Here is an 11,546-nt window from a genome sequence, read left to right as displayed (position 1 = left end):
CAACTAGCACTGCGTTCAATCTTAGCCTTTTTCAGCCTTTCCCTAAGGAGGCCAACCAGGAACAATATAGACAGAAATTTTACCATGGCGCTAAGGTAATTTTCTGTGTTACTTCAGTAAACCATGACTGGGGTTAGAGATCACCTACATGTGCAGTGGTGCAAAGCTAGGGTTGGGTTAAGATAATATGCTTTATTGTAAGATTCGCATTAACTAGGGTAGGGTTTTTATTGGTAGCAGCTAACAATGTGATAGCTATCATTCTTACCCTGTCTTATGATGCCCTGAGTTCCTTTAAAATCAAATAGCATTTGTACACTTATATAAAAATAATTGAATACAAAAAAGGTGCCCTCATTGAACGCGAGAAAAAAGAGCCTCACACCTGTTCAATGTCATAACAAGCACATCCAAGTATAGCTTTACCTCCTCATCTCAAGCTATTTCATTAAGAAATGAAACTTTTAAGTGAGTTCTGCAACCATAAAGAATTCAGTGAGTCACAATCTTATACAATATAATGAGAATGACAGTCTTATATGTCTCCCTTACTACATGGAGAATTCTCAGTTATTGATTCGTTTTCACAAGCCCAGCACCATTCCTGAAGCTCAGACTTTTGAACTATATGACTATGTGTAGCCTTGGAAACCTCTAGTAGGTTGTTCAAACACACTGCAAGTATAGCCTTGGAAACCTCTAGTAGGTTCAAACACACTACAAGGTGTTCATCAAAGAAAAAATTAATTATTTACCAACTTCTTGGAAAAGCTCATGTCAACTGCTTTGTTCCCCTGCATGCATCACACAACAAGGAACAAAGATTTTCGAAGAGACAGGCAATATAAAACCTTTAATCTGCACCATTTACTACGCCGGTAATAATCCTCTGCTTCATGTCTTCAAGGGCACAGACCATATATTTACACAGTTTTCCCGGATCAGGAATAATATCCTCGGCTGCAGACACAACAATTGTGACCTTCCCCATGTAGCTCTGAATGTGAACACACAGTGCCTACAGGCAAACGATATCAGGTCAATATTTCAACCACAAATATCTGAGTTACTGAAGGTCCTGTTGGTGGTGAAGAATAAAAAATACCTGTGGATGACCAGACACAGTTGGAATAATGTGTGTGATTGGATGGCCGAAGAATTGGATTTCTTCCAGTGGTCCAATCACATTTGAGAAAGACAAAGTGGTATGTAATGTGCATTTGTAAGTGAGCTTGGTTGGCATCTGGAATTCAAAATCGAATGGTACATACAGTTAATAACCAGCTCCTGGCAACCCAACCACCTTTAGGATGAAAAGGGGGAGCTTAGTTGCACTAGAGGTATTTGCATGTGGCAAATACCTCTTGTGAACTTTACAAGCAACTAGAAAAAAAGCACCACACCTCTGCTCCAGTAAGGTTCATCAACAATGTTCCGCTTCTATAGCTAAAAGCTGCCCCCAGTGACAATTTTTTCTTGTCGAGTATATTCTTGGCTTCATATGCATACTCTAGGGGATCTTTGTATGCAGATATTGGCACCGGCAGAAGCACATAGCCCATATCATTTCCCCATCTAGCTTGGGAGCCTCCCCGCATCATGTCTTGTATTTCCTGAAAAATGGTCACTCAAACTTGTCACATGCACATGTTGAGGGGTGGCAAGCTAGGTTGTCCTGGGCATGCTAGCAACCATATTCTTTGATATTCAACTAAAACCCATCATACCATTGTGCGCTATGAAGACTATGTTAGTGTTGCAACATGCCCTTATCCACATAATCACAGCAAGCACACAGCTATTTAAAGCATCCAATAACAAAATTGGAAAAGCAAGAGGCTTTTTCCTGAAAGGTGTAAACAAGATTGACTTACATGTAGACCTGGTGATGGCCTTGTGTTGACCAATGCACACGCCCGGACTCGCAAATGTGCCAATGGCATTATCTTTGAGTTCCAATTATCCTTTTGGCTTTGAGAAGTATGCTTGCTGGTCCCGATCTTTGAGATAGAGAGCCTGTCTTGGTTGACCATCTTGTCATCTGCCAAACACCAGAGAAAAAATAAGCAGCAGATTTTCTATTTGTTGCTGCCTTTGGAAGAGTCCTAAAGTATTGCGCATCATACCACCACATACAGGTCAGACAGATGGAAAAAGCGGGGTTACAAATGCAAAACCAAAACCACCATACACTCTTTTTAATAGAAAGGCATGGTATAAGTCCACCGTGAGATCCTCAAAAGGGATAAAATAACTTGAAAATCCTCTTGCAGTTTTATCTACTGAAGGTTTCACCATAAAATGCACATCGAAAGTCATGTGCAGATAGAAGCCAAGCTCAAGTGAAGTCCACAAGCTTGACAACAGGCTCGTAGCTGCCAAGGCCACCCAAGAGGAGATGGCTTATACATTATGCAGCTCCCGTACCATTTCATACACTAAAAGACTATTCCAAATTCTCTTGCATACAAAGGTTGAAATAAATAACCATTAACATTGTGGTGGTACCAGATCTTAGGGGGCAACTCCTCTACACAGTTAGAAACCTTACTTATAATCCGTCCAAGTACTTAAGGGCTGAGTTCAAATTTCAATTACATAGGGGGTCTGCACACTAGGTATACTGGAATGTCTCCCAAATTCTGTCATACCCTTGGAGAAGGATGATGCAAACACAAACATACAGGTTATAAAGTTAGCTGGAAATCAGCACAAGAGGCAAAAGAACTGGTCGTCAATTTAGCTGTCAGCTGGTCTTCTAATTAGCTTTTTATTTATTCTTTTTCACCTGTTTTTCTCACCCATCCTTTTTGTTACTCTGCTAATCCATTTGCTACTAGTCATATGCTCCATGTTATCTCCTTCCCCTACCATTAGGCTGGTGTATGAAACCCTAGGGCGGCACATTCTTTTTCTGCACATGCAACTACCCATGAACTCCCTATGCATGGACATTGCACGCCACAATGCTAAATTTTACTCAACCTATCATCAGTCAATCTCCTTGATGTTAAATTCCTCATGCATAAATATTAGATATTCCAAATTTCCATGGCACAACGCTCAATTATATTCAACCTACCATCAATCAACCTCCTTGATGTTGCACTTCTTATGCATGTGGCACAAATGTCATATCCTCGACATCTATGATTTCTTGAGGAGTAACTAGCTGATCTGCTCTGTGCACATGACATACTCCCCTTCCTCTAAGAGCTCACTCTTGAGCTTAGTAAAAACCCAAGGTAGTCCCTCTGAAGGGTAGTCAATGTCTCCCATGTAGCGTCCTCCTCAACATGATTCTTCCACTTGATCTTTGTATTCTGTGAGTAGTATATGCCGCAAACGTCTTTCACGAAATCCAAGAATCTTTTCCGGTTTGTGTGGCACAAATGTCATATCCTCGACATCTATGATTTCTTGAGGAGTAACTAGCTGATCTGCTCCACCCAGTAAGTCTACTGACATGAAATACGGGATGAACTTTCACATGAGAAGGCAAGTCCAATTTGTATGCAGCCGAACCAATCCGGCGTTTAACGTGAAATGTTCCGCAGTATCTAGGGGATAATTTCGCAGATCGACTTGTTCGTAAAGTCTCGGAATCTTTCGGAACTTGCAAATACACCATTGTTCCTTCAAAGAACTCTCTCGGTGAACAATGTCTATTAGAATAAAATCTATCTATCTTGAGCACTTCTAATAGATTCCTTCACAACTTGGAACATTTCTTGCATGTCTTCTTGGATTTCGTGAAAGACGTTTGTGGAATATACTACTCACAGAATACAAAGATCAAGTGGAAGGATTGTGTTGAGGAGGACGCTACATGGGAGACATTGACTACCCTTCAGAGGGACTACCTTGGATTTTTACTGAGCTCAAGAGTGAGCTCTTAGAGGAAGGGGAGTATGTCATGTACATAGAGTGTAACTACCATGTGCAGCACGCACACAAGACTAGCTTCGAGACTTGGGGTAGCTTGGAGCTAGGCAGGCTAATTGGTGAGCTGGGCTAGGGATGGACTAACGGGCGGGCGCTAAGTAGGGACGCCCTGACGGGCGGGCACCCAAGTGTGGGCGCCCGGTGTGACCGGCCAAGAGCCTATAAAAGGGTGGCCAAGGTCAATCAGTTAGTCAGAGTCTCGCGAGTCTTTATGAGAGTTCTGCGATCAGGAGCTTGGATCTAGTGCAGACATGCACCTACTTCCTGCAGCCGACATCGGCAGCAGTCTCGAGGCCCGCGAGGGTAGCTCCATGGCAGTATGGAACGTCACACGGTAGAGATTGGCCGGTGCATCTTACTTGTTAGCTCAGGCCTGCACTCCCTTTACGTTTTATGGCTTTGTTTTGCAAGTTTCGGGTCATGTTTCAGGATTGCTCTATGAGGAGATCCATGGGGACTTGACAATTGGTTTCTTCAGGAAAACAGATCGTGCTCTGGCATTGATTAGTTTATGTTATGAATGTCCCCCATGTTTTTTTCACATATTCTTTTTTAAGGCATCTGTGGATTTCGAACAAAATTTACTTCTAGGTAAGCACAGTGACCTGTAGTTCCTTTATAACGGATATTTCCAAGCTCGCACAAGTACAACAGCAATGTATGACAAATAGTGTGCTTCAAATGCAACATTGAAAATTAGAAGTCCCGCTAAAACCAAATTAGACAAAAGGAAGGCAGCATTAGGATGTAAACCTTGCCTAAAAATACTATCATTCATAATGACTTGTAGGTTGTAAAGAGTGCATGCTTCATCCGTAAACACTAACTACACCCACAGCACAGAGCAGCAAGAAAATAACTAGGGGTGTGAAATTAGTCACAAGTCACTGTACCATTTTGTTGCTGCAAATAGCGTGATAGACCAGCCACAAGCATTCCAAACATGACGTCATTCACTGTCTATTACACCAAAAATGTTTCATTCTCTCTCTCTCTCTCTCTCTCTCTCTCTCTCTCTCTCTCACCCACACACACACACACATCATCATCATCATCCTGACATCATTCACACCAACATACATTAAACATCTCTTAGAGCCATTGGGTCTTTAGTAGGCGTTAATAACACTCTCCTCCTCCTCTTCTTGTGTGGGGGGAAACAACCCATACGTCCATGATCAGTTGGGTCTGGGCGCCTCGAGGCTTCTCAGGCAGTTTACTATGAGACACAAACAATGATTTTTATCTTTAAATTTTGAAAAAAATTGTGATGCATATCACGAAATGCATCTCCAGTCTTTTATATATGAAAAACCCCCCCACCCCCCTCAACACACACACATACATACATATGCAAATATACATGTACATATATGGATACACGTACGCGTTTGTGTGTTTGCTCACACGAGCGCCGATGACAAACACTAATTGAGTGCATATATGCATACATTGAGCTGAATGCGTAAGTGCCCATCTGAAAATTTATGTTCTGTAGATCCTTCAGGCAGAATCTTACCCCATGAATAGCTTGTTTGACGCTGCGAATATCATCCAAAGAAACAGTTCTGTGAGCAAGCCTTCTTGATGACTTCTCAACACCTGAATAGCCCTTAATAGGAGTTTGGCTATCCTCCATCCAACAGATTGTAGCCGTAAAGGAACACACGTCCAAGAAAGTATACCATAGTATAAGAAGAAACCTCCATATAAGAAGAAAAAGTTTTTGCCAAAACACTGGGTTCTCATTTCTTTGAAAGTGCGTTGGAAGCGTTGGCATAGAGTCAGGCTGATCTACTCTCCTCGTACATGCAAGTAAAAGCGACATGAGAGAAGTTCCATCCCCCAACGAATGATGAACTCTAAAAACCACGTTTTCCACTGCATCCCCTAGCTTTGCTTTTAAAATATGGAACTCGAAAAGTGGTCTTGACATATCGAGAGGAGGAGCTTGCGCGAGCTTGGCCACATAATCCTCAACAAAGCTAGGTGAACTCAAATCCATGCCATTTACTCCTGTAATTATGATGTGATCATCTAAGTTCACTGTTGTTCGCACCCAATAAAGCTCCCCTTTATCACCTCTCCTCTGCCAAAATATGAAAACATATATACATGATGAGACTAGATAGGAGCTTGAAACATACTATGTGCTAATTGGATTTGAATTTGGAACATTAAGTACTGTCATGCTTTCGTTCATAGTTTCATAAATGAGAACACGTATGCATATGCTTATGCACGTGTATGCTTCCGTTCTTTCATTCATGGTTCCACCCACGAGCATGCTGATTTGTTGTAAACACACATACATGTAAGTACATATATGATGCAATGCACTTCTAAGATACCATACATACCTTCATAGTTCCATACATCAGCATGCCCATTTATTGTGAATACACTCCATGTATGCACATGACACATGTGCATATTACACATCCTATCTATCTTATCCATATTTGTTCTAAATCTTCCTCTCTTCTCTAATCCAAAGTTATTAGTTTACAATACTGAACTACTGTGCAGAGTGTCCCTCTTACCATAACGCTGCAGAAGCGCTTGTGCTTAAGAAGGGTGCTACGAATGCCCTCCTTAAATTCTTCGATGCGGCATGGCGTTTTGATGCCGAGCGTAACGAGGATATGTATGTTGAAAACAGGGCTGCAGAAGACTCGGCCAGCAGGTGTTACTGGCTCCTTCACCTCTTTTGCGACATCATCACTACCATTGACATCATCATAGTCGATTGATTTCACAGAATCACCCGGGGTCTCCTGCAGATTGGTGCGAATAGGGCGAAGCCTGATGCCTGTCTCCATAGAGGCAACGATTCACAAGATCATAGAGAGGATGTGCAGACTTGAAACCCTAACCCCAATTTTCAGCAAGGCCGGAAGCTCTCAGTGCCTGTGACGAGAGCACAAGCTATGGCTATGGCGATGACTATGGAATATTCCCCTGGTTTTCCCCCAGTGTGCCAGCCACACGATACAGTGTACGCATTTAAGAACCCATGGAACTTGGTGCTGAGGGCCTGTTCTTCCAACCGTTGAGACTAGCGCAACAGTGGCCAGTGACCTAGGCAGCTCGCCCGCCACACGAACTCAAAAAGTGTACAATTCTTTTCATTGATACTAAAGCTTGCAAAAAAAACAAAAGAATTTACATAAAGTCTAGCATTGCTACTTTCCATTTGCTTCCACTCATTTACTCTGTTGAATTTGTAAATAAATTGCCACCTTGTCTCTATATATCTTCTCTTCTCTATATTATTTTAAAGAAAAGTTCCCAAAGCTGTCATGTGGCAAGAATTTGGAGGTTCTGGAAGGGGAGGAGGAAGAGGTTTGAAGAGGTTTGGGTAGAATATGAATTTGGAGTCTCAAAAGCAGTGCGAAGTACAGGTTGTCCACTAGTAACCTTTATATCAAACCTCTAGCCTACCCATGGGCCATAGGCCCCATGTCCTCTCGTGGCAATGCTAATGTGTACATAGACACTTTACATATCTCAATCACACAAGTGCAATGTGAGCAAAAGGTGATGGCAACATTGATTTTGTTTGTGCACCATTTTCTATGTTGAATTTGACCATTTTCTGTGTTGAATTTGTAAATAAATTGCCATCTTGTAACCTTTATATCAAACCTCTAGTCTACCCATGGGTCATAGGCCTCGTGTCCTCTCCTCGCAATGCTGATGTGTACACGGACACTTTACATATCTCGATCACACGCGTGATGGCAACATTGACTTTGTGCGACTTGTGCAATTGTAATCTTTTTCAATAATACCAATAATCACTTTTTCACTTTTTTTAAAAGAGCATTGACTTCCTCATCTACCATGCCACATGGTAAGCCAAATGTATACACATCTTTGAAACATATCATGCTACTTTATATAAATAATTTTTCCTGATCATGGGAAAATCTAGAAGAGACTTGAGCTTGAAAAGGACTACAAGATCATCCTTGAAAGTAATTCTTCTTCTCTTCTATTGTATTGCTTGCTAGAATTAACCGTTTTAGGAAAACAATCTCTTCATATGCAAGATATGACAATTTCAATCAAGAAAAAATGCACACGATGTTAAGCATTATTGTTTGAAATGTTTTAGGACCACATCTCTTAATTGTAGCCTTATTCAGGATATGACAAAACATGTATATGACCTACACATTTGCCTTTATCATTTGAGCATTGTTTGAAATACTTTAGGACCACATCTATTAGCTGTAGTCTTATTCAAGATATGACTCACACATTTGATAAAGTTGCCTCAATCATATAACAAGACAAAATCACTAGCACACATAATGTTAATACGTGTAGGTATCCGATTTTTATGGTTAGTCGGCGAAATTTGGCATATTCAAAAGCTTAAAATAACTTAATAATTTTGTAAATTTATTTATACGAGTTTTAAAATGGCTACAAATTTGCCAGTTTTGAACGTGTAACCATAGATGTGTTGTTACACACCATAAATGGCATGTCTAAAGTGTAGGGAGTATAATATAAACTAACTTAAATGCAACCACATAGCTTGAAATATCCCAAGATAGACTATATTGCCACTGGTATCCAATATAATTGTTCTCTTACACACTATAAAACACAAGAGATCCCTATATATATATATATATATATATATATATATATATATATATATATATATATATATTTATGAAGGAGCTATTTCCACCTTATTTTAAAATGGTCTATTGATGGGAAAAGTGAGAAATAAACTACAAAAAACAAACACTGAAAAAAATAAGTGCAGATTGTGTAGAATGAATAATAGATTACCACCTTGCTAATATCACTCATGTTATTGTGACAACATGTGGGAAGGCTTGGTCATGATACACCAACCTCTCACTATGCCCCCACTGATCAAAATTTTCCACCAAGTGGGAATAGCCTCTAAAAGTTTATGGTTGGTTTCCCTCCCTATGCAAAGTTACAGGGGGGAGCTATTTTTGGGAGGGTTAACAAACCCCTTTAAGCTTTCATGAAAAGTAAAGTTCTAGACTCTCATGGGGTTTGAAAAAAAAAAGGCAATATTTGCTTCTTGCCAACCTCTGACGGTTTCTTTTTTAATGGACTACCCATATGTGAGACTCTAATGATCCTCGCAAGATGAAGAGAGTATACTCCTTTTTTGGAGGTACCCTTCGTAATCCCTGTGGGATGGGGTTCTTACACGTCACACGACACAAAAAGAATGATGTCAACTTAGTCTTCTTAACATTGTTCCATCAATTCACCATACTATTCACTTAATGTTTTAGAATCAGCAACAAGTTTACACACTGTGTAAGAAAAAGTGATGGCTCTTTCCAATTTGGTAGCTATATCATACTGTGTAAGAAAAAGTGATGGCTCTTTCCAAATTAGAATCAGCAAACAAGTTTACACACTGTGTATGAAAAAGTGATGGCTCTTTCCAATTTAGTAGCTATATCATAGGCAATGAGAGTACAAACCATTACTAACCACCTAAGGCCATATTCTCTATAGCTCAAAGGATAAAGGTAATTACTCGATGTGCTTCTCTTCCCTCTTCTTTTTGTGAAGAGACCCATGTTTCATTAGAAAATTACACTTCGGTAGCTAGATCACAAATAATGAGAGTACTAGCCACCCAAGGTCGTATTTTCTATAACTTAAAGTAAAAAGGGAATTACCCGATGTGCTTCTCTTGCCTCTTCTTTTTTGTGAAGAGATCCATTTTTACTTAGAAAAAGTGTTGGCTCTTTCCAATTTGATAGCTAGATCATAGGCAATGAGGGTACAAGCCATTATTGGCCATCCAAGGTCATATTCTCTATAGCTCAAAGTATAAAGGAATGACCTGATGTGCTTCTCTTGCCTCTTCTTTTTGTGAAGAGAACCACGTTTAGTTAGAAAATTATAGTTTCTAAAAAGGTTACACAAGCCTCAAAAATACCTCTTAACCTTCATAGCTACTATGGCGACCAAAATTCTAAGTTAGTGTAAACTCCCTAAATGGAACATCATATATCTTGCAAAACCAATAAACATACTTTTATATGGCATTTTTGGCATTATACTAAAGGAGCCATTTTTATGCCTTATAATCATATGCTTATAAATTCCTTTTTGATATGAACAAAAGAAGTTTGAAACTATCCAAAATGTAGAGAAGGCCATATGTTCGCTTAACCATAGGTTAGGCAAGGAAAACCAAAATGCCTATAACACTATCAAAATGGTAAAAATACTTATCATTGTCTACTTAGTAGTATATTTATACTTTATGTTAATCATCAAGTGTTGTTACACCTGATCAAGAAGATAGTTTTCAATGGAAGATTGAAAGCTATATGGAGTCAATTGCTTGTTGTAATCTAAAAACTTTCTTCAAGGTCCCAAGTGGAGGTTATAATCTAGATACTTTGTTCAAGGTGGAGGTTGAAGATCCCAAGTGGAGGTTATAATTTAGATACTTTCTTCAAGGTGAAGGTTGAACATTCCAAGCAGCATAGAGTTATACAAAATGTGTAGAGTGGGCATATTACCCTCCCTCACCCACAACTCACCTAAAAATCCAACTAATGAACAAAGAACATGTTATCTCCTTCATTAAGAAAGCCCTTGCAAGGAATTCAAGTCCATTAAAAATTCTATCTAATCAATGAGGTAGGCTTTAATATTATTGATGGTCTAGAACGGATTACCAACAATATGGGTGGTTGACACAAGGTGGTCCCATGTGGGTTTTGAACATATGTTGGACCCTCAAAATGGTATCCACTTTATAGGTAGCTTTTCAAGTCAAGAGCTTACCTTAGCCTTGCTGAATTATGTGTCATTGTGTCTTACCTTAGAGCTGTAATGCAACTCCCCGATGTGGGTGCACTAGCTCATCGATTGCATTCTCACTCCGGAATGCTCCTTTGTGCTAAGGGGGTGAAGGTAGAGCTCTCTATACCTAGATGGAGGAAAAAAGAGCATGTCCTCCTGATGGTTCTCTCTCATAAAAGATAAGACAAGAAGAAGCTAATGAGAGAGAGCAACCTACAAGCAAACCTATTTGAGTAAGCAACCATCTAGCATGTAAAAATCTAATAGCATACATGCAAGCAAGAATCTAATAGCAAACCTATTTAAGCAAGTAGCCATCTAGCATGTAAGAATCTAATAGCAAGAACCTATTTAAGCAAGTAGCCATCTAGCATGTAAGAATCTAATAGAAAACCTATTTAAGCAAGCAAATCTATTTAAGCGAGTAACCATCTAGCATGCAAGAATCTAATAGCAAGAATCTAATAGCAAGCCTATTTAAGCAAGAAACCTACAAGCAAGCCTATTTAAGCAAGAGACCTACAAGCAAGCCTATTTAAGCAAGCAACTATCTAGCATACAAGAATCTAATAGCAAGAATCTAATAGCAAGCCTATTCTAATAGCAAGTCTATTTAAGCAAGAAACCTACAAGCAAGCCTATTTAAGAAAGAGACCTACAAGCAAGCCTATTTAAGCAACCAACTATCTAGCATACAAGCATCTAATAGCATACATGTAAGCAAGAATAGAGAAGAGAAATCTCACAAGTATTCTATGCAAGAATAG

At 39.6% G+C, this 11,546-nt stretch overlaps 1 protein-coding gene across 3 annotated transcripts; it reads right to left on the bottom strand.

Moving 5' to 3' along the window:
- Positions 1-395: 395 nt before the first annotated feature.
- On the bottom strand, positions 396-7,335 carry LOC147635565 (wax ester synthase/diacylglycerol acyltransferase 11-like). Of its 3 annotated transcripts, none has more exons than XM_086802905.1 (8): positions 6,489-7,335; positions 5,465-6,034; positions 4,839-4,905; positions 1,875-2,041; positions 1,404-1,613; positions 1,106-1,243; positions 831-1,018; positions 728-784 (listed from the first exon to the last, which is right to left on the bottom strand). In XM_086802905.1, exons 1-7 carry the CDS (start codon positions 6,765-6,767, stop codon positions 854-856), a joined length of 1,596 nt encoding a protein of 531 aa, XP_086659031.1. In that variant the 5' UTR covers positions 6,768-7,335; the 3' UTR covers positions 728-784; positions 831-853. The 3 variants fall into 3 exon arrangements, with proteins under 3 accessions (XP_086659028.1, XP_086659031.1, XP_086659030.1); XM_086802904.1 differs by having other exon boundaries at positions 728-814; positions 850-1,018; XM_086802902.1 differs by having other exon boundaries at positions 396-1,018.
- Positions 7,336-11,546: the final 4,211 nt, after the last annotated feature.

Source organism: Cibotium barometz, chromosome 9 (genome assembly GCF_041138505.1).
Source record: "Cibotium barometz isolate CiBa-2024 chromosome 9, ASM4113850v1, whole genome shotgun sequence".
NCBI lineage: Eukaryota > Viridiplantae > Streptophyta > Polypodiopsida > Cyatheales > Cibotiaceae > Cibotium > Cibotium barometz.
Note: the sequence above shows the minus strand (reverse complement) of the source record. Positions and strands in the feature narration are given on the sequence as shown.

Excerpts from the sequence above, each read along its gene's own strand:
- LOC147635565 (XM_086802902.1), bottom strand. The coding sequence starts at position 6,767 with ATGGAGACAGGCATCAGGCTTCGCCCTATTCGCACCAATCTGCAGGAG. Across the intron at positions 6,035-6,488 it reads AGCGCTTCTGCAGCGTTATG|AGGAGAGGTGATAAAGGGGA; the intron begins GTAAGAGGGACA and ends ATATTTTGGCAG. Across the intron at positions 2,042-4,838 it reads CTATTTGCAGCAACAAAATG|ATGACAAGATGGTCAACCAA; the intron begins GTACAGTGACTT and ends GGTGTTTGGCAG.